Genomic DNA, 23,538 nt, shown 5'->3' with positions numbered 1-23,538 from the left:
CCTGGCTTTGAAGAGGGTGAATAACACAATTTACTATGCATCTACTATTCAGAAAACTAAGATCCTGGCATCTGGTCCCATCACTTCATGGCAAATAGATGGGGAAACAATGGAAACAGTGGCTGACTTTATTTTTCTGGGCTCCAAAATCACTGCAGATGGTGATTGCAGTCATGAAATTAAAAGACACTTACTCCTTGGAAGGAAAGTTATGACCAGTCTCGATGGCATATTAAAAAGCAAAGACATTACTTTGTCAACAAAGGTCTATCTAGTCAAGGCTATGGTTTTTCCAGTGGTCATGTATGGATGTGAGAGTTGGACTATAAAGAAAGCTGAGCACCAAAGAATTGATGCTTTTGAATTGTGGCATTGGAGAAGACTCTTGAGAGTCCCTTGGATTGCAAGGAGGTCCAACCAGTCCATCCTACAGGAGATCAGTCCTGAGTGTTCATTGGAAGGACTGATGTTGAAGCTGAAACTCCAATACTTTGGCCACCTGATGCAAAGAGCTGACTCATTTGAAAAGACCCTGATGCTGGGAACAATTGAAGGCAGGAGGAGAAAGGGACAACAGAGGACAAGATAGTTGGATGGCATCACCGACTCAATGGACATGGGTTTGGGTGGACTCTGGGAGTTGGTGATGGACAGGGAGGCCTGGCGTGCTGTGGTCCATGGCATCGCAAAGTCAGACACAACTAAGAGACTGAACTAAACTGTTCATTGATCTTACTAATGGAAAATAAACAATAACTTTTAAATTATCTTCCTTTGAGTGTGATGTATTCAGGTTAACACATTGATTAGTCAATGTTAATATATAATATAAGTCCTACATATATAGGACTTCCCTGGTGGTCAAGTGGCTAAGACTCCATGCTCCCAATGCAATGCAAGGGGCCCAGGTTAGGGAACTAGATCTCACATTCTGCAACTAAGACCCACTGCAGCCAAATAAATAAATATTTTAAAAAAGAACTTTGTGTATGTGTGTGTTTGTGAGTGTGATTTTTAGCCTACCAGATCCCACAGAAATGCTTAAAAAGTGAATCAGTGTAATTAAGTCACTTTGCTGTACACCTGAAACTAACACAACATTTAAATCAAATATACTCTAAAGTAAAATTTTAACAAATTTTAAATAAAAAATGAATAAGTATAGGATTATTTGTTGCAGCATTGTTTAATATCATATGACTGGAAACAACCTAAATGTTCATCAAGAGGGGACTAGTTAGATAAATTATGGTATGTCATTCATATAATGGAATATTATACAGTTCTTTAAAAAAAAAAGAAAAAAGAAGCACTTTGTTGCTCTAAACTAATCTCCAAGGTAGTGTTAGATGAAAAAAGAATGATGCACACAGTGCATTGTATACTACTGTGTGTAAAAAAGAGTGAAAGAGAATAACTGTATTTGCTTGAATGTACATAAAAGCATCTCTGGAGGATACTAAGAAACTGACAACATTGGTTGCCAGTGAAGAACTAGGCAGAAAAGGCTGAAAGAAGACTCTACATTGCACACACTTTTGTATCACTTATATATCTAACCATGTGAATGTATTACTTAGTCAAAAGTAAATGTAGGGACTTCCCTGGTGGTCCAGTGGCGAAAACTCTGTGTTCCCAATGCAAAGGGTCAGGGTTCGATTTCTAGTCAAGGCACTAGTTCTCACATACTTTAACTAAAAATTCACATGCTGCAATGAAGATTGAAGATCCTGTGTGCTGCAACTAAAACCCGACACAGACAAATAAATAAATACTGAAAATAAATAAATATAAAAAGAATGAAATCACAGCAACAATGCTAAACAAGAAAAGATGATATCAATATGAAATAAATTTTAAGGGATATTGGGAAGTAAAAAAGTCAATGAATTTGTACTAACAGAGAAATCACAGCAGAAAACACTGCAATTCAAAAAATCAGACTGAGTGGGTTTTCTCAACCGCACAGCAATCTCAGGGTTGGTAAATGCAAAGAGCAGGGTAGATAGGGAAGGAATCATGGTAACTCATTTAAGATCTGGAGTAGGGACTTCCCTTGTGGGCCAGTGGATAAGAATCTGCCAGCCAATTTCAGGAGGCACAGGTTTGATCCCTGGTCTGGGAAGATCCCACATGCTTTGGAGTAACTAAGCCTGTGCCCCACAACTATTAAGCCTGTGCTTGAAAGCCCACGATCCTCAACAAGAGAAGTCACCACAGTGAGAAGCCCATACACTGCAACAAAAATCAATATAGTGAAAATAAGATACTACCCAAAACAACCTATAGATTCAATGCAATCCCTAGCAAACTACCAGTGGTATTTTTTACAGAACTAGAACAAATAATTTCAAAATTTGTATGGAAATACAAAAAACTTTGAATAGCTAAAGCAATCTTGAGAAAGAAGAATGGAACAGGAAGAATCAACCTGCCTGAGTTCAGACTATATTACAGAGCTACAGTCATCAAGACAGTATGGTTCTGGCACAAAGACAGAAATATAGATCAATGGAACAAAATAGAAAGCCCAGAGATAAATCCACACACCTATGGATACCTTGGGGCTTCCCTGGTGGCTCAGAGGTTGAAGCATCTGCCCGCAATGCAGGGGACCTGGGTTCAATCCCTGGGTCAGGAAGATTCCCTGGAGAAGAAAATGGCAACCCACTCCAGTATTCTTGCCTGGAGAATCCCATGGATGGAGGAACCTAGTGGGCTACAGTCCACAGGATTGCAAAGAGTTGGACACGACTGAGAGACTTCAAAAAAAAAAAAAAAGGACACCTTATCTTTGACAAAGGAGGCAAGAATATACAATGGAGAAAAGACAATCTCTTTAACAAGTGGTGCTGGGAAAACTGGTCAACCACTTGTAAAAGAATGAAACTAGAAAACTTTCTAACACCATACACAAAAATATACTCAAAATGGATTAAAGATCTAAATGTAAGACCAGAAACTATAAAACTCTTAGAGGAAAACATAGGCAAAACACTCTCTGACATAAATCACAGCAGGATCCTCTATGATCCACCTCCCAGAGTAATGGAAATAAAAGCAAAAATAAACAAATGGGACCTAATTAAACTTAAAATCTTTTGCACAACGAAGAAAACTATAAGCAAGGTGACAAGACAGCCTTCAGAATGGGAGAAAATAATAGCAAACGAAGCAACTGACAAAGAATTAATCTCAAAAATATACAAGCAGCTCATGTAGCTCAATATCAGAAAAATAAGGGACCCCCCCCATTTGTTTTATTTTGGCCCAATCAAAAAATGGGCCAAAGAACTAAACAGACATTTCTCCAAAGAAGACATACAGATGGCTAACAAACACATGAAAAGATGCTCAACATCACTCGTTATCAGAGAAATGCAAATCAAATTCACAATGAGGTACCATCTCACGTTGGTCAGAATGGCTGCTATCCAAAAGTCTACAAACAATAAATGCTGGAGAGGGTGTGGAGAAAAGGGAACCCTCTTACTCTGTTGGTGGAAATGCAAACTAGTACAGCCACTCTGGAGAACAGTGTGGAGATTCCCTAAAAAACTGGAAATAGAACTGCCATATGACCCAGCAATCCCACTGCTGGGCATACACACCAAGGAAACCAGAATTGAAAGAGACACACGTACACCAGTGTTCATCGCAGTACTGTTTATAATAGCCAGGACATGGAAGCAACCTAGATGTCCATCAGCAGATGAATGGATAAGAAAGCAGTGGTACATATACACAATGGAATATTACTCAGCTATTAAAAAGAACACATTTGAATCAGTTCTAATGAGGTGGATGAAACTGGAGCCTATTATACAGAGTGAAGTAAGTCAGAAAGAAAAAACACCAATACAGTATATTAACACATATAAATGGAATTTAGAAAGATGGTAACGATGATCCTATATGTGAGACAGCAAAAGAGACACAGATATAAAGAACAGACTTTTGGACTCTGTGGGAGAAGGCGAGGGTGGGATGATTTGAGAGAATAGCATTGAAACATGTTTATTACCATATGTGAAATAGATGACCAGTCCAAGTTCAATGCACGAAACAGGGCACTCAAAGCCAGTGCACTGGGACAACCCTGAGGGATGGGATGGGGAGGGAGGTGGGAGGGGGGTTCAGGATGGGAGACACATATACACCATGGCTGATTCATGTCAATGCATGGCAAAACCCACTACAATATTTGTAAAGTAATTAGCCTCCATATTAAGATAAATAAATTAAAAAATAAAATGAATACAGTGGAATAAATGAATAAATAAACAACTATTTCTTTTTAACGTGCTAGAGTGGAACAGCTAGGACAAGTGACTCCTTTCTTCCTCTCTCCCTACCCCCATGGATTCTTTGTCAGCAGCAATACTGGGCCTTTGCCCTCAGGCTAAAGCCTAGGGAGGTCCCTGAGAGTGCTCCAATGGATAGGAAAAAGAAAACCAACCTCAGTCAAGAGTGAAACCCTCTAAAGGGCTCTACCCCCAGAGAAAAGCCCTTCTTTATCAGTTGTGGGGGTCCCAGCCTTTCTACCTCTCCACCCACATAACCTAAAGGGAAGACTGCCTGTTGACAAGCCCTACCCACTTAAACAGAACCCACAGTCAGTTCTCCCATTCCAGAGAGAGGTTCATGGGGGAAGCAGATCAACACAATTGTAGAGGAAACCCATGCCATCCAATCATAAAAGCTAACAGGTTCATAAATATGCATCCATGTGTAGTCACTCAGTCGTATTCAATCCTTTGTGACTCCATGGACTATAGCCCTCCAGGCTTCTCTGTCCATGGGGATTCTCCAGGCAAAAATACTGGAGTAGGTTGCCATGCCCTCCTCCAGGGGAATCCAGACAACTAAAGTCATCAGACATTGGAGGAAAACTGTCAACATAAAACAGAAGGACCAAAATAAAGAAAATGAAACTGATCCTAGAGGAAAGAGAGATAAAGGAATAGAAGAAAACAGAAAACAAATGCATTGTGATGTCTATCACCAGAGGGCCTCGCCAGTGCTGTACTACCAGATTAGAACATTTTACACTTTCCCTTCTATCCCCTGAAAAGAAAATTTAGTAAATTGGTAAAGATTTACTAATTCCTTACAATGTGTCAGGATGCAAGGATTCTGAGATTTGCTTTTTAATTGTCTTTCCTCTAAAAGCTAATGGTAGGGAAATCAGACAAGTCAATTATGATGTAGTATGTCAAACTCTATGATTGATTAAGCACAGAAGAGGGCATTTTATCACCTGGGAGGGCTCATTTCACAGAGTGGGTATTTCTTCAACATTAGTGAATAACAAAGGAAGGAGTCATGAGCTTTCCTGGTGGTTTAGTGGGTAAAGAATTCGCCTGCAATTCAGGAGATGCGAACTGGATCCCTGGGTTGGGAAGATTCCCCTGGAAGAGGGCATGGCAACCTACTCCAGTATTTTTGCCTGGAGAATCCCCATGGACAGAGAAGCCTGGAGGGCTATAGTCCATGGGATCACAAAGGGTTGAATACGACTGAGTGACTACGCATGGATGCATTCATGATATTCATAGCGGACAACTTGAACAAACAATATGTTTAGGGAAATAAACTCAGCTGGACTTGGGTCATGCTCAAGGTTGAGCATGAGTGAGTTGTGGAGGATGAAGACAGAAAGGTGGGCAGGGGTCAGAACTTGTGCTATGCTTACAATGGAAACACTATCCTCTAGGCTAGGGTTTTACAGACATATTCAGGGAAAAGAGTCCTTGAGAGGCCCTTTGTAAAACAAACAAAACGCTGATATATTTAACTCTTTCTTATGTACTGGAAATAACTTTCCTAGCAGAAACTCTGACTGTGTTCTAGGTTATCAATATAAAATCACAACCACAAGCGTAGTCACATCAGAATACATGAGATCCATTGTTTTTTTGAGTTTTTCCCTTGATGCTTGTTTATTGCAGATCAATCACCAGCAAGAAGGAAAGAAGAGAAAGGTGACAGAAATTTCAGAAAATTTTAGGCAAGAAAAACTGAAAAATGAAACAATTCAATCCATTAACTTGATTCTTTCTGTGAACTAAGAAAAAGATGGTCAATATTTGTCTTTAGTTAAAGGCACTTTCCTGTACTCCTCAGGTCTATAGATTTCTTGGTAATCTAGTTTAAAAAGTACTTCTGGATGCAGTAAACAACTGAAATTTTTAAAGGGTTCCCAATATCAGGGCCAGTCCACTCCTTCTCCGCGGAGAGACAGGTATGGGAGGTCTTTAGACAAAGGACATCTGACAGAGAATCAGAAAATAGAACTAAAATTGTGGAAGCTGGAAAGGTAGCCAATGTTACAGTAATCTGGGGGCTTCCCTAGTGGCTCAGTGGTAAAGAATCTGCCTGCAGTGCAGGAGATACAGGTTTGATCCCTGGGTCAGGAAGACCCCCTGGAGGAGGGCATGGGAACCCACTCCAGTATTCTTGCCTGGAGAGCCCTGTGGACAGAGGAGCCTGGTGGGTTACAGTCCGTGGGGTCACAAAGAGTCGGACACGACTGAGCATGCACGCGAGTTACAGTAACCTAGAGGACCAGGCAGAGGAAGGATGGGAGAAAGAGGGTACTTCAAGGATTAAAGGACTATCAGTCTATTTGGAGCTAATCCCATTCATGATGAATATGCCAGGAAACTGTCCATCTGCTTCCCTGGGTCCAGATGCAGAGTTGTAGGAGGGTAAAAATAGATTAGATAACATGGTCAGTGACAAGATTCAGAGTTAACATTCTTCTGGAAGATGGATGGGGTGGGGCTAGAAAGGCAACAAGGTAATCAATTCAGTCATCTAGGAAAGAGGGGATGTGGCCCTGGACTAGGATGTTTCCCTGGAGGCTAGAAAGGAGTGGTGGCAATCAAGAAGCTTTTGGGGATGAGGAAGCCACTGGGATTGGGGAGTAATCTGGGCAAGAGAGAGGAAGGAATCCTGGATGGCTCCTAGGTCTTGGACAATTAGGTGAGTATAGTAGTACCAGTCACTGAGATGGGGAGAGTCTGGAGGGAAAACAAGTCTGGATAGGAAGTGGAGTGGCGGGATGAGTTAATATGGGGTCTTGGCAGATGCAGGGTGGCTTTGGGGTGTCCAAGTGGAGATATCTTGGACTCAGAGGTACCTGCACTTACAAATCTTCAGTTCAGGGTTCAGGTATACATCTGGGGTTTATCACAATGAAAGTAATAGTGAAAACCATGAAAATGGATGGCAGCCATCCCAGGTAAACATATAGAGTGAGAAGAGGGGAAGGGTGGGAGGAGCATGAGGATGGGAGATGCCAAAGTTTTAAGGGGTACAAGGGGAAAAGGAAGCACATGAAGAAGGATACTAAGAGGCAAGAGGGGAGAGATTTCAGAAGGATGCCAACAAAAAAATAGGTCAACAGACTACTGGAAAGGTCACTAAAAATTAACCCTATAAAGTATTCAACTCAAACCATTGTGTTGAGAATAGGAAGCAGTTTCAGGGGAATGTTATGAGCAGAAGTCAGGAAGTGTAAGCAGGGAGATGGGACAACAATTTTCTCTTGAAATTTGTCCCAGGAATAAACGTGCCACTGTCAGCATCTCTGTGGTCCCTCCAGTGACCTCTCCCTCAGAGCTTGGCTGAGCTGATGGTCACAGGGTCCTTGCAACTCTGGCATGCTGTCATAGCATGAAACTGGCCCTGGAGATGTCCTTGAGCCCCTTTTAGCTCTCGTGATAATTTTCCTTTAGTGGAACTAAGGTTCCTTGTCTAAGAACCGAAGCCTCTGATTTGACTGATCAAAGTTTATCACATGCATTGAAGCCACCTACTTGGCAGATGTAGTGAGATCTGGGCCCAGGACAGGATGCTAGGGCGTGGGAGGGGAAGAGAGCAGGTGGTAACTATGCAGATAGCATGCCTAGCAGAGGAGTTTGTTACATTTCCTATTTGTCTCTCAAAACAATTTTATAGGAATCACAAAAGCAATCTTATCATGGTTCTAGAAAAGGTTTGGATGTAGGGTAGGGATTTCCACAGCTGTTTTTATTTCAAAGGCAATCTGATAAGACCATCAAAAGCCATTCAGAAATGGGTAATTCTACACACTTCAGTAATTCAAATCACGGTCAAAACATTGGGTGTTTTTGAAGCTATTGTTGTTTGTTTGCTGTTTACTAGTATGTAAGGAGTTGGCAATCATTTGGAAAACTCCTCATAGGCTGAACAAATACCAGAAAACTTAAGGTGAGAGTGTTTTGCTATTGCTTGTTTCAAAGATCTTTCAGGCACATCTTTACTTGATTTCTCAACAACCTAGAGGACAGGCAAAGGAGGTACAATTGCCCCTTTGGGTAGGAGGTAACTGAGATCTGTAGAGGGAGAGTAGATTTGCTGGAGGTTCACAGCAATTCATTGGTACCCCAAGGTCTAGAATTCAGGTCTCTTAACTGTAGCCTACTTTCCCTATTCCAAACCGACAGATCAGCATCAACAGTTATCTGATGAATTGGAACAGTGTAGATAGGCAACTTGTCTAAATCAACCTAATATTCCTACTTTAATCTCAATTGCAGAATTTTGGCCTGAATTACTCAACACTCTACTTCTCTCTCTTAGAGAAGGCAATGGCACCCCACTCCAGTACTCTTGCCTGGAAAATCCCATGCGTGGAGGAGCCTGGTAGGCTGCAGTCCATGGGGTCGCTAAGGGTCGGACACGACTGAGCGACTTCACTTTTCACTTTTCACTTTCATGCATTGGAGAAGGAAATGGCAACCCACTCCAGTGTTCTTGCCTGGAGAATCCCAGGGACAGGGGAGCCTGGTGGGCTGCTGTCTATGGGGTCACACAGAGTCGGACACGATTGAAGTGACTTAGCAGCAGCAGCTACTTCTCTTGGCCTTGGAGAAATGTATTTTTCTTTTTTTTTTTAATTGGTGTATAATTGCCTTACAATATTGTGCTAGTTTCTGTTGTACAGCAAAGTGTACAGACATACACACACACACACACACACACACACACACACTATATATATATATATATATATATATATATATATATATATGCACCATGTTTTGGGGGTTTTCTTCCCTTTAGGTCACCACGGAACACTGAATAGAATTCTGTGTGCTATACAGTAGGTTCTCATTAAGAAGTGTATTTTTCTCTAATTATCTTTCCAGTTAAATTTTCTTTACTAATTGTTAGCACTCCTTTTTGCTTTATGCTGTGTAGACTTGACTTGAAATGCCACAGCGATTTTGTTGGGTTTAAAGATGAAAGAAATCTTAAGGAACCAGCAGCAAGCCAGTCATAAAATCAATCCAAACTTCCGTTGGTGTTTCTTTCTTTCTCCATCTACCAGGTTCCCGCTTTATATTAGTAAGATTGAAATTGAAATAAGCCTATTGCTGGTGGATTCATCTGTCACTTTCCTTGAAACTGGTGAACCCCATACGTTAGACAGTGATAGGAAAATACTGCCATTGTCTGTTAAGGAGTCTATGACATTTCAAGGCAAGAATGAATATATGGAAGAAGAAACTTATTTCTTCTTTACTAATGAAAGGGAAAGCCTGGAAGTGAATGATATGGGTAGGTTAAAAAAAAAAAAAAAAAACCTTTACGTAACTTTTTTGCTGGGAGAGAAGACTGCGAAGCACATTTTCCAGGAAGTGTGGGCTGCGACGATTGTGCGCTCTTAACTAATCCTGAGTAAGGTGGCCACTTTGACAGTCTTCTCATGCTGCCTCTGCCATCTTCTCAGTCAGAAGACATCATTTCAACTCTAACGCAGCATGATCGAAACATACAGTCAACCTTCTCCCCGCTCTGTGGCCACTGGACCACCTGTCAGTATGAAAATTTTTATGTATTTACTTACAGTTTTTCTTATCACCCAGATGATTGGGTCAGCGCTTTTTGCTGTGTATCTTCACAGAAGATTGGACAAGGTAAGATGAACCATGGGTCTTCATTAACTAAATTTAGGGTTCTTATTGATGTGTGGGTTGGTTGGATTTAGTGCTACCCAAATGATGGACAATGTTAAGAAGCCAAATAGATAAATGGTCTCGTGGCATAGTGGTTGTGGTCTAGCTAGTGAGATATTCTATTCTTTTCTCTGGTCAGGACCCTTGGCTGTGGAGTTAGACTGCTAGGTTCAAATCTTGACTCAATCCCCTACTCGTTTTCAGATCCCGGGCATGTTATTTTACACTTCTATGCCTCAGTTTCCACATCTGAGAAATGGGGATGATAATGGTACTCACCTCATAGATTAAATTCAAGCTAAGACCAGAACCAGGCACAAAATAAGCACTGTGGAGACATTAGCTATAATGATGTGCTAATATTTTGCTTAAAAAGTAAACTATTTTTTTTTCCTGATGGAGACAACTATTTTTCTTCTAAATTTTCAACTAGAGAAGGAAAGCATCAATTTGACCTGAAAATTCATAGTGCTTCAGGTTAACATAGACATAGAGAAGTCCCCAGTTTGCAACTTTTAGTGGAAGTGGTGGTCTCTGTGTAATTCTCAAATGCTGATTGTAGCTGTAAGCTGCTCAGTTTCCCTCTGAGATGCTGTGCATTCTTAAATAGCGGGACTTGTAGAACAGAAGAGTGGAGTAAGTTAGTAGGTTGCTCTGCATTCTTAAGAAAAAGTTACCATTAGGATTTATTCTGTTTCCATGTGTATACCCCTCTCCACTGATAAGCATCATTGGCTGTGTTGACAAAATATCAATCATGGATGAAAAGGAGAAATTTTACCAATTATTTGTCTGGTCTGGATGTGGGAATTATGGATGCACAGCATCTGGAGACTGTGTTTTCTCAGGGATGTGCAAGGGGTCTTTATTGAGCCGCCAACCTTCAATTACGACCCTAAGATATTCTATCAGGATAAGGTGGGGCAGGCAAAATTGAGGCAATTCACTGGGTTACTACAAATTTTAGTTTTCACTGCTTAGAAAAGAGTGGGATTCTGTGTCTGGTTGTTTGTTGGTGGGCTGGTGGGCTCTGCTAATCAAATGCCCTGCCAATCAAATATTTCCCCTAGCCTCAATAGGGGAAATATTGACCTGGGTAGATCCCTGGGTGGAAGATCCCCTGGAGAAGGGAATGGCAACCCACTCTAGTATTCTTGCCTGGAGAATTCCACGGAGAGAGGAGACTGGTGGGCTACAGTCCACGGCATCGCAAAGAGTTGGACACGACTGAGCAGCTAACACATACACACACAGAGACTCAAATTTACCCTGGCACTTGGGTGTTCTCTTAATGACAGTGAGAGCTGCTGGCTAACTGGACCTTGTTTTGAATCTAAAACTGTAATCTGAATACAAGAAAATGGCACAGAATTCGTTGATTAACCAAGTGACTTCCATACATTTAATTATTCTAGGACATCAGAAAATAAAATATCTCAACTTTGGGAATGAAAGATGATTTCTTTAAAAATGTAAATGCTTTTTGCAAATACTAAAGTTAAAAAGAGAGAGATGTAATTAGACTTTGAGTAATTGACACGCATTGCAAATCCCCTTCTTTTTATAAAGTGCTGGATCACAAATGTTAAAACTAAGTGGGCAAATTAGCTCACCAGAAAACTATTTTATAGATTGTGTTTATAATGACCTGTCATTATTGAAGAAGTGGGAAATATGACCATTAAAGAATGTTGCTGCTAATATACATGGAAAAATGTACAATTTGTGATGAAATTTCATTAGAATAGCTATGATTTCTATCTAGTATTTCAGGCAACATCATATTTTCTTTGCTGGCTTTTGTAGATTTTTTTAAACTGCTAATACTAAATATCTCTAATTCAGTATCATTGCTTAGTCCCTAAGTAGTGTCTGACTCTTTGCAACCCATGGACTGTAGCCTGCCAGGCTCCTCTGTCCATGGGATTTTTCCATTAAGAATACTGGAGTGGGTTGTCATTTCCTTTTCAATCCCACCCAGGGATTGAACCTGAGTCTCCTGCATTGGGAGGCTGATTCTTTATCATTGAGCCACGTGGGAAGCACCAGTCCAGTGTACTAATGTGTTATCATTCCCCATTTATATTCGCAAAGCCCTCCTTGTGTTGCTGAGGCCGTGGAAGTGATTGTAGCGGCAGACATCATTAGCTGCCTTCTTCAGAATTACAATTTCTCATGTCCCTGTCATTTCAAAAATAGATAGAAGACGAAAGGAATCTTCATGAAGACTTTGTGTTCATGAAAACGATACAGAGATGCAATAAAGGAGAGGGGTCCTTATCCTTACTCAACTGTGAGGAAATTAGAAGCCGGTTTGAAGACTTAGTCAAGGTAAGGACCTCAGTCGTTGGGAAAAATATCATTGAAAAGTTTTGGAGGGGTGAACCTGCTAGGTTGGGAAACTAAAACCTAACCATGTAAAAGTTTAAACATGTGTCAGGTATATACTATAGATACAGGTAGACATACATATGTACACACGTGTATATGGGTGTGTGTATAAAAAAGCAAAAATGAAGCCAAAACCCTATGGTTAAAAGGGAAAGGAAAGTTTAAAGTGTGCTCGCTCATAGGAATGCCCTTAAGAACAAAAAAGGCTCTCTCTGGAGAAAATACACACTCTCCTGGGCACATTCACACATGCATGTGAGCTCAGACAGGCAGATGCCTCGGGGCGGGGGAGAGGATGAAGTCCACCACGCTTTTCTTATCTTTCCATCCAAATCTTGGTGCCTTCCCACTGAGGACCCAGAGTCTGGTCCCCATTTCCCAGGGAAGCGATAAACACTGGCCACTGCAGTGTTGGCAGGCCACCAGTTAAGGGTTTGTCTTCACTGGGGGTGAGGGGGACTTCTGAACACTGATAGACTCTTAACATGTGAAGGAACACTTTGCTTCTCTCGTGATGGAATTTCAGGTGCCACGTAAGTAAGATCTTTTCCTTTTACTGTGAGGAGAGCTATGGGCAATGGGTGATGGACTGTCTCAGTGCCACTCAAACCAGACTCCATAGAATACCCCCTGCTCATGGAGCCAGTCTGCTCTAGGGCCAGTCAAAACCCAAGGCAGAGAGAGTTGAAAGTCGTCTTGCCCAACAGACTGGTGCCCAGCATTAAGTCACTGTGGTGGTTCATGTTGTTTAGTCGCTAAGTTGTGTCCGACTCTTTGTGACCCTATGAGCTGTAGCCCACCAGGCTTCTCTGTTCATGGGATTTCCCAGGTGGAATACTGGAGTGGGTTGCCACTTCCTTCTCCATCAGTGACCTATGATGGGTACCTAAAGCAAGAGTTTTGGGACAGTTTACTGAGGATGTGCCTACAATATTAATCCCATCGTTGTAGACAAGGGGTCTAGGAGCTCTTTCTCCAGAACAGCATCTAGAAATCTTTGTGCCTGTTTGCTCCTCAGAACAAAGTTAAACACCTTGGGCCCTCAGGGAACTTGGGGGTTGTGAGTAGGAGGCCACATCCAGGCTGAGGACAGTGCTGTGCCAGGTGGGTGGGTAGCTAGAGAAACCAACAGGAGTTCTCACATACAGATAATGTGTCATTTAATCCAGGAGTGGAACGGCCCGAGATCTTATTTCTGAGCTTTTTCCTGTCCTCCTATTCTGTCCCTGGTATATCATTTAATCCAGTAGTGAGGACTCTGGGAGATTATCCCTGAGTCACCTATGGGAATCAGAATGCAGCTCAAATCTGTGGCTGGCTTTTAGGTTCTCCACAGGAATACAGGTTTTAGAGGAAGACTCCTAACGCTTTACATGCAAGGCTTGGAAATGATTTGAGTTTCTCTGGTTCCTTGAGGCTTCTGGCCAGTATTACAGAATATTGGAAGGTGTTGCAAATTTAAATGTGAATAAATCCACTTTGAGATCAATGCTTAGCATATTAAGTGTGCTTGACTGTGTGATCTTGAGCAGATGACTTCACCTCTCTGGGCCTCATTTTTCTCAGTTATCCAATGAGAGGGCTGAGATGTTCCGCCAGGCACTACCAGCTTCGACATTCTATAATTCTGGGATCAGCCGCCAGTTCCCCCAAAGGCATTGAGAATAGCTGTTGGTTTCTTTCCTCCCTCTTACTGAGAGTTTTATAGTTATATTACCAATATCTCATGGCTATATTTCCAGTCAGATATGCAAAGCTTCCCAAATCAGCTATCAGGAGAAAAGCAAGGAAAAAGTCAGTTTGGTCTCTCTGCTTATACTTGCATGAAAAAAGTGGCAGCTCCCAAGTTTCATATTCTGAAAAGGCAGACCTTCTCAGGCATGTCCACCAGAGTGCCTCCTGTGAAACAGAGGAAGCCTCTTGCCTCCACTGCTGCGGAGTAGAGTCCAAGTCAATGTCATCTGTACCTCCGATGCCCACGACAGTCAGACCTAAAATACTCCAGCTCCCTCTCCTCTGCCAATGACTGACCCCACTCCACTATCCATGCCATGAAACTTCTCATTCTAAAACAAAATACTTCGGACTTTTTTTTTTTAACCCAACAGGCCAACAACAAAATAACCCCAAATTGGATCATTTATATTCTTAGCTAATGTTAACAGGCTTCCCTTCTGGGTCACAATCTGACTACTCCAGAGCAATCCAAAGTTTAAATCTCAGGAAGGGATGTTCAAATTCATCAGATCCAATTATCAACCCAGAGCTGCTGCTTCTCCCCACAGTCTCTACCCAGCAGTCCCTCCATCTCTGTTGGAACACCTTTAGAGACAAGGAACTAATTACTTCCTGAGGCAGGTAGAACCGAGCTGTCACTCTGGGCAGAAGATGGGATTCATGGTTGACATTAGGTAAATGGAGGCAGCATTTTAACTAGTATAATTTCACATTAAATCTTCCTCCCCACCAACCGCCTGCTAGAATGATCAGTTCCATGATTGTCTGCTGGCCAATGCCCACAATGTCTTTGATAAGGTCAGAGCATCGCCTTTTCAAGTTAAAGATCAACCTATCCAGCCCTGCCAATCGAGTTCCCACTAAGAAAGAAATAACTCCTTCCAGATTTTCTAAAATCAGCTTTAAAAAGTCTGTCAGTTGAGGTGGGGAGTGAAGCAAGAGAAGGGGGAAGGCTCTGGGGCGTGTGGCTGGGGGAAAGTTCACAGAAAGGCAAGGCCGGACGCATAAAAGACAAACTTTGCTGACTTCACATTTTCATGTTGGCCAAGCCCTGACACCAGGGCAACCACCTAGTCTAAAAGTATCTCGACTTCGATCATCACACTCCATCTTTTGAAAAGACACAAAATACTCTTTTGTTGGCTTATTATCTTACAAACATTTTCCTGTCGCCGCACTTTCAAGCCACCACCCTTGAGCTCAAGTGGAAAGTTGAAGCTCTGAGCCCCGTGCAAGCATTTTGAGGTGCAGGTTGCCCATTAGGCTCCATGACTTATACTCTCACACCTGACACCTGAGCCCCTCAGCAGAAACAACATTAATTCCTTTTAAGGGAGGAAGAAAAAGGAAGGGTGCTGTGGAAAATTGACTCCAGTAACGGGAAGGACCACAAGCCTTTGATTATCCAAAGATGTGAAAATATTATTGCCTTCCTCCTTTGTGCTCAGAGCACAGGATGATGGTGTGGGTTAAGCCCTGCCTCAGAGCGTGATCTCATAGTTTCTACTCTCGGCTTCAGCCTCAGACTCCTTGGGTGACCTCATGTCTGCCAGTTAAGCCCACCAGACCTTTTATTCAGTATCTTTAAAATGGCAACAGCAGCCTTTACTACCTTCCAACCTGTGCAGATGATACTTTCTGCTAGCTTTCGTAAGGACCTCTAACCATCCTGCAGTTGCTAGTGAGAAGCAACCCCTTAAGAAGTACTGTGTTTGCCTTGGAATCTCAGCTGCACTGAGAGATTACTTAGGTTTCTTCTATGTAGATTATTCTAAATAAGAACAGGCCACATGAGGCAACCAACAACAAGAGAATCTCTTCAGCCCATTGAAATGGACAACAAAATAAAAAACAAGTCTGAGGGTCTTTTCAGGGTCTGGGATTTCTTCCCAATGTCAAATTTACTATTTCCATTTCCTAAGAGGTTTCAGACTGATTTTATTCTAATAGATACACACCATGTTTTATGTTTAGTAATATTCTATCTACCAGTTCCCAAGGAAGAATCAGCTCCCCATTCAGCATTATTTGTCAATATCTCTCAAAGCTGGGGAGGTTGGGGTCATAAGAGGGGTAGGGATGGCAACCTCTGGCCTGGCACAATAACAGAGCCCAAATTCTGTTTCCAGGTCTACCCCTGGGCTTTCTGGGCTGTCAGCTCATCTGTCAAAGCCCTGGGCTCTGAATTACAGTAGGATGGAATTAATGACAAGATCAGAGTCTATATGATAATCCTCACCAGAAACAGACAACAGAGTAATGACAGATGTCAAATGCATGCAACCTCCCTCTAAAGGCCCTGCCAGAGTTCCTGTAAAAATGACCTTTTGCTATGATTCTTATTTTAGGATATAATGCAAAACAAAGAAGTAAAGAAGAAAGAAAAAAACTTTGAAATGCACAAAGGTAGGTTGCTCTTTACCATTTCTATGAATACTTAAAAGCAAAAAGGAAGCTTTAGGCTGACTGTATTGAACAATGCCAAGCTGAATCAGGGAACCTTTAGCCCTGGAAATAAAGCAGGAACACGGCTGCAAAATCAACACCTTTGTTTGTGCCTGTTACTTGTAAAGGATTTGTGTGGACATATTTACAGGGAAGGCTGTGCTCTTTAAGTGCTGACAATACCAAGTATGAGGAAATTGTATTATTTTCAACACCTTACAGCAATCATACAGCCTAGTGCCACCTACGGAGTATAAGATGACCAGTCAGCATTTGGTAGTGGTGTCATTCATCACTCAGCAATAACAGTTTTTCATGGGGAACCACAGCCAGTAGAACCTCAGGGATCAAGAAGTGATTCAGTATGACAGCCTTGTCCTTTGCTCTGTTCTTGATGTCCGAGCATCTCAAACATCCCAGAGTTGAAGGGACCTATTGACTGTCCTCAAATCTCACACCATCCCCAGGTCATGAATCTCCTTCACACTAGCACTAACCATCTTCCCTCTGAACAAACATGTCTAGACACCTTCTAGCTCATAAAGCAGCCTGGGCCATTTTTGAATGACTCTAATAATTAAAAGAAGGTTACTATATACTCAAGAGAAGTCTTTTCTTCTCTGGAGTTGAAATTTGTTCTTGTCATCCCCATTCACTGAATTGACTTGTGATCTTTGGGGCCATACTAAGCAAAGTATATAATTTCTCTTCTACACAGCAGCTGTCCAGATGTTGAAAATGGCAATCATGGCCCCTGAGACTTTTCTTCTCTAGGATAAACCTCCTCAGTGTCTTCCACTGTTCCCCCTTTCCAGGACTTTTCTGTCCTTTTCTGGACACACTGACTTCGCTTTTCCTATTAGAATGTAGCACCCAAAACCAATATAATAATTCCTGGGGTGACCTGAGCAGCTGAGTACGGGAGAAATGGAATGTTGGTAGATGGGTGTTGTTAGAGAGACTACTATATCACAAAGTCAGTGTAAAGATGGTATGGCTTATACAAATTTAATATACACAAAGATATGCATTCATACATATAGAGATACAGATACTGTTCTCTGAGGCAAAGAGCTTGCTTTAACTGTTGGTCTGAATGCAAGGGGTTGCCTGATTTCCATGAAGGCTTTGCTTTCAGAATGACTATAAAATATGTTGAGTGGTACCAAATTGTCTGTTAATTGCCATGAAATTTGAGGAACCAGTTCATGCGGGTGCTGCCTAGCAGCCTTTGAGAAAATACATACTTAACAAAACCAGTCATTTAGGTCACACAACTTGACTCAGTATTTACAGGACACCTACAAGGTGTCCAGCTCCAAGCTCATTACTGGAAAAAAAAAAAGGAACTTTCACATCATGTCTGTACTTAGAAGATCAGCACAGCTAACTAAGGAGCAAGTCTTCTACACAAGCAATGGTTGGAAGTAGATATACTGTGGCCAGTGCTCGACCAAATCAGACACCATAAGCATCTTACTAGCTAAGTGTGCAGGCATGACCTTGGGGCTCACGAAGATGACCAATGGATGGGAGCTTTCTTCAAAGTAAGATTCAAAATGTGTTTAAAGAGGATCACTTATCTTTAGCCTGTGTCAATCTATGTAAAGCGAAGTCAAGTACTGAACTTCTCTTGGAAGAATTGGGCTCAGTGGAAATAATCAATTCGATTGTTTAGATTTTAGAAACAAACTTTGCCCTCTGTGGGAGGGATTTCAGGCCATCTTATGCTTCCTTTCACATAACCTGTTTAAGTACAGTCTCTATGACCCAGCTGCAGAACTAGACCAAATTGTTTGGTGGCCAGTTTCGTGTTTCTTTGGCCTGACAGTTGGCCTTTGGTTTCATTTCAGGTGATCAGGAGCCTCAAATAGCAGCACATGTCATCAGTGAGGCCAGTAGTAAAACAACCTCTGGTAAGTCCAAAGCATCTGCGCATCAGTCATCTGAGTGAGGGGCAGGCCAGGAGGCTACAGTCAGGCAGCCTAACGATTAGGCTCCTTTCTTCCTTTGGGGCCCAATTTACAAAGCTCCCCAGACACGTCTCACACGCTTGCCTTTGTCTTCAAAGTGGGCTCAAATGCACAGATGGGACTTGGAGGGACAAAAGGCAGTGGAAAGCAATCCTGATGTTCTCATTAGGTTCTTGCTCTGTGGCTGATTCTGAGTGATGAATTACTGGGTGGAAGGACCATTATGCTGATAACATAGAAGAGATGGCAGGTAGTGACCTCTTGATTGGGAGCATCCCTCATTCTAATCCCTCTTCACTGTGTGTAAATGGGCCTCAAGGGGTATTTCCTGCCATCTTCCAATCCCTGTATGATTAACCCCCACCTCTTTGGGGCCAACCTTAGGGAAATTAAAGGTAAAATCATTCTGTAATGATCAATAGGTGCCGGGACGTTAGATTTTCCAATGAAGTAACAATAGATGACATACTGGAATCTTTTCAACTCTGAATGATTTTTCTTTCCATATATGTTCTGCATGATTCTAGCCCTCAGATCTTTTTTCCCAAATCTGTACCTCATACCGGCTGGTGTTGGAGAATGTGGCCCATCTGACAAACGGATGGAAATATACACACTAGCATAAAATCTCCCATCTACATAAATGCAGGCCAAGAGCATTAGAGCAGTCTTCAAAAATTTCAGCACAGTGCTCTGGAATGGAGTTCTAAGCAGTGTGTGTGTGTCTGTGTGTGTGTGTGTGTCTGTGTGTGTGCACGTGTGTGTGTGCATATGCATATGCATGTGTGTGAGACACAGAGAAACAGATAGAAACCGAGAGAGAGGAGATACAGCCTCATCTCTGAGGTGGCTTGGGCTTCTCAGTGGGTGTAACACATAGGTGGTTATCCCAGATCATGGTACAGGAGTAGGGGCGCTGGATAGAAAGGTTTTGAACACTAAGGTTTAAGAACCACGACTGCCACTTGTTAGGTGACCTTGGGCAAGTCCCTTTACCTATGCAGCAGTTTCCTGTCTCACTTACTTCACGAGGTGACTCTGAGCATCAGATCAGCTAATATGGAAGAAAGTTATTCTGTCAAGCACTGTACAAATCTTAAGTGTCATTCCTTAACTGACTTCCCTGTAGCTGTCAGAAGAGTAACATAAAGCCTTTTTTGAATAACACTTACTCCCACAATGTTTTGTAATTCTGCCAGTACCCCTTTCTCAGAAAATACACTTAGGGGAGAATATCACAACCATATCGACATGTCCAGGGTGGTCATCCACGTGATACCCTCTCATCCGGATTGGATGGATGCCAGCTATAGAGACACCTCTTAGATGAATAGCTTGCCTTGGATAGATGTCACAGTGCTCCCACGTTCTGTCAAAAGGTCCATGATGGCTCTTGATCCTAGCGTAGTTGACAGTCTGCAACCCGGTAGGTTTGCAGAGGATCAGATGAGAAGAGAGTCACATTTCTTACCCCACCCCAGCCACAAATCTCTCAGACCTACTTGGTCATGCTGCTTTAATCCTGACCTACCTCTTACAGCAAGGACAAAAATTAGGTAAGGACTTGATAACAATAAACCTTGTGGATGGAAAGATAGGGAAATTGCCCATGTTTTCTCAATCTGATAGTCTAAAAGTGAACAGATCATAATGAAGCCTTTCTAGAGTGGTCTGGAAGCCCAAGCAATGTCAGGTATTTCAGGATGCCTTTCCTGATTATGGAAGGGTGAGTCTGAACAGGTGGCTTCTTGTACCCTGATAGGCCTAAGACCACCAAGCAGGAGTAAAAAAGAAACAGCTCAAGGAAGTAAATGCCTCAGTACTTTCAGTTCTCCCCACCCCACCCCCCCAGCCTCGCTCTCTGTGGGAGCTGAGATTTGAAATCGGCTGCACACACTACTTTGAACCCACTCAACATCTCAGCCGAGAAAATGGCACATTGTTGGTGGGTACTCTGGCTTAGCCACAAGAATACAGGCACTTTCAAGTTGGTGGCGCCCACTACAATGGGAAATCAAAACACACAGTGAAATGACAGGTTTATTTTCATACTTCCTTGCCTAATTTTAGTCGTTGCTGTGGGAGGCAGATTGGGTTTGCAAGAGCCTGATCAGGTAGGAAGAAATGGGGGTCTTGTCTTTGCTCTATGCTGTGGCTGAGTGAGAGAGATCAGCAAGTCTTTGACTTTAGAAACTTCAAGGAAAGCAAGATATGAAAGTTGATATTAGCAAGGCTTTGAGCATTTTGGCATGCATGATTTATGACATGGGATTTTTTAAGTCATTTGCACCGTCTGAAGTTCAAGGGTCAATTGGCTTTAAGAGCTTTTAAGGGGAGAAGGAAACTCCCTGTGCTCTGTTACCTGAGTTAGTCTGCACAGCGAGTCTCAGGGAGATTGACTTGCCCAAGCTTGAATAAGATCTGGATTGGAACCCAGCTCTGTCCAACAGTGCAGCCCAGGCTGATTGGTCAGCCATGGCTCCTCCATAGTCTTTGAGGGCTGGAGGGATCCTTTAGACTCCCTGACACTGAAAACTTGCCTTCTTGTATGAAGCCAGTATCCAGTATGGAACTCTATTGTCTGTGAGAATCTGAATCATGTATGCACAACCTCACCACAGCTTTCCCCCTTCTCCACTACAGTTCTCCAGTGGGCCCCCAAAGGATACTACACCCTAAGCAGCAACCTGGTAACCCTCGAAAACGGGAAACAGCTGGCCGTGAAAAGACAAGGATTCTATTACATCTACACCCAAGTCACCTTCTGTTCCAATCGGGAAGCTTTGAATCAAGCTCCATTTATAGCCAGCCTCTGCCTGAAGTCCCCAAGTGGATCGGAGAGAATCTTACTGAGAGCTGCAAACACCCACAGTTCTTCCAAACCATGCGGGCAGCAATCCATTCACTTGGGAGGAGTCTTTGAATTGCAACCGGGTGCTTCGGTGTTTGTCAATGTGACTGATCCAAGTCAAGTGAGCCACGGGACCGGCTTCACATCATTTGGCTTACTCAAACTCTGAACGGCGTAAGCCGGGAGGCTGCGGCTGGGCTGATGCTGGTGGTCTTCACAATCCAGGAAAGCAGTTAAGATAACTCCCCCGTTGAACTGCCTATTTATAACCCTAGTATCCTCCTGACGGAGAACTATTTATTATACATCCTAAGGCATGTAGGGCTGCAATGAGTAAATTACCAGGCAGGGGAAACCCCAACAGGCCCTGATCCATAAGAGCTTATATTCTGAAGCAGCAACTCCACTGACACAGACGTTCAGAGTCCTGTGAAAAGACACCATTATGCACAGCTCGAATTTGAGTAAACAGCAGAAAATTAGCCAAGTTTAGTTTTGTTTCTTTGCATGCAGTGTCTTTCAGTGGAGGATGTATTTGATTTCTCAGTGAAGATGCTGAAGGGAAACGGGGAGCTTCAGCTCACATTCAATCATGGTGGATTCTGGGTCCCCAGGGCCCTGGTGGAGGTGGCGCAGACTTCAGGAAGTATAAGGCAGTAGAGAACCAAAACCCTGCCCCCACCAGCCACCCTGACACTCATTCTCATCCTCTCTTTCTCTCCTACATACACACACACACACACACACACACACACACACACACTGAGTCAGGCTGTTGCTCATCAAGTATCTTATTTCAACCCTGTTCCTGTCTCCACTACTGTTGATGGGGTGGGGGGTGGGGGGGAAGAGAAGTTGGCTCTGAGGCTGCACACTCCTCCCTGAGAAATGACTGTATTTAAAGGAAACCTATTGTATCTACCTGTAGTCCTCATTGTTTCCAGAATGAACTTGTGATTATCTTATTTATTTTTTGAATAATAAAGATCTCTTAACATGATTGTTGTTACTTAGCATCTGAAGCCCCAGGCCAGGTTGTGGGGGTGTGAGTTTCGGGGAAAGGAAGAGTGTGGTGTTTTCAGAAACTTGGTTCTGAAGCTTGTGGCACCACAAAATATCTTGGTGACAGTACACTCCCTGGAGGGCTGTGATAGCCTCTGATGGATGACAGGGGAGCTTAGCCAGTGAGAAGCTTGCTCTGGAAACGTTGCAGGGGATTGCAAAGAGGCTGGGTTTTCTTCTTGATTAGTCACAGCTAAGTGAAGCTTAAATGAGAAGCAGTTGCTTATCTTTTTAATAGCTGTCGAAGTGGTTCCACCTTAGGTAAGAGGGCATGGAGCAGGGAAGCATTTGTCCCTCGGTCTTGTCACCTCCAATTGAGGGAGTTTTCACACAAGAAGCCCAGAGCGGCTTCATCTTCCTTACCAGTAGGGGGCCCTTCCTCTGGCAAATACAAGCAGAAAAATATTACTGTAGCAATAAGAATGAGGCTGAGGAGAGGTCGGCACAGTTCTCGGCTGCTGGTCCTGCTTTTTGGTCCTCTGGACAGCACAATCCCTTCTTGGCTGAGTGACTCAGAAGGCCTTAGAGCATGAATTTCTAACATGAGGCTGAAGAGTTGCTGGGCAAACTTGCTGGCTTGTGTACTTTCTCCAAGAGAAGTTTGGTCTGAGCCTGGGTGACATTGTAGGTTCAGAGATATGTCCACAGTGCTATCTTGTCCTCCAGAGTGAAGATCCTTCTACAGTGTCACTCTCACATGGGAGACTTGAAGGAAGAGGGGCAGCAGCTGTGGCAGCAAGAAGACCCTGGTCATGATCTTCTCACACGGAGGCCAGGCCCCCATCTTGCTGACGGGAAGGCTTGGCCCAGTCCCAAGAGAAAATACACTGGCCACGACTGTCCTCGCCTCACGGTTGCTGAGAACCCACTGTGGAGCACAGCCTTGGGTGGGCAAGAGGGTCATTAGAAGGGAATTCATGTCCAGGCCTTTCTACCCTCACATCCTCTGATTGAAACCTTGTCCCTGAACCTCACCCTGCCTTCTTCTTCTTTGGAAACCATGATGTTCCAGGCTATCTCCACCTAGAGGAACTGAGTGGCTAATAAAATCTGTTATCAGAAGGAATGCTGTAGACACAGAACCTCAAAA

At 42.9% G+C, this 23,538-nt stretch overlaps 1 protein-coding gene across 1 annotated transcript; it reads left to right on the top strand.

The window, feature by feature from the left end:
- Positions 1–9,505: 9,505 nt before the first annotated feature.
- Positions 9,506–22,386, top strand: CD40LG (CD40 ligand). The gene is made up of 5 exons (XM_070290685.1): positions 9,506–9,950; positions 12,189–12,320; positions 16,466–16,523; positions 18,416–18,478; positions 21,179–22,386. Exons 1-5 carry the CDS (start codon positions 9,795–9,797, stop codon positions 21,553–21,555), a joined length of 786 nt encoding a protein of 261 aa, XP_070146786.1. The 5' UTR covers positions 9,506–9,794; the 3' UTR covers positions 21,556–22,386.
- The last annotated feature ends 1,152 nt before the right edge of the window (positions 22,387–23,538 follow it).

Source organism: Ovis canadensis, chromosome X (genome assembly GCF_042477335.2).
Source record: "Ovis canadensis isolate MfBH-ARS-UI-01 breed Bighorn chromosome X, ARS-UI_OviCan_v2, whole genome shotgun sequence".
Taxonomy (NCBI): domain Eukaryota; kingdom Metazoa; phylum Chordata; class Mammalia; order Artiodactyla; family Bovidae; genus Ovis; species Ovis canadensis.
Note: the sequence above shows the minus strand (reverse complement) of the source record. Positions and strands in the feature narration are given on the sequence as shown.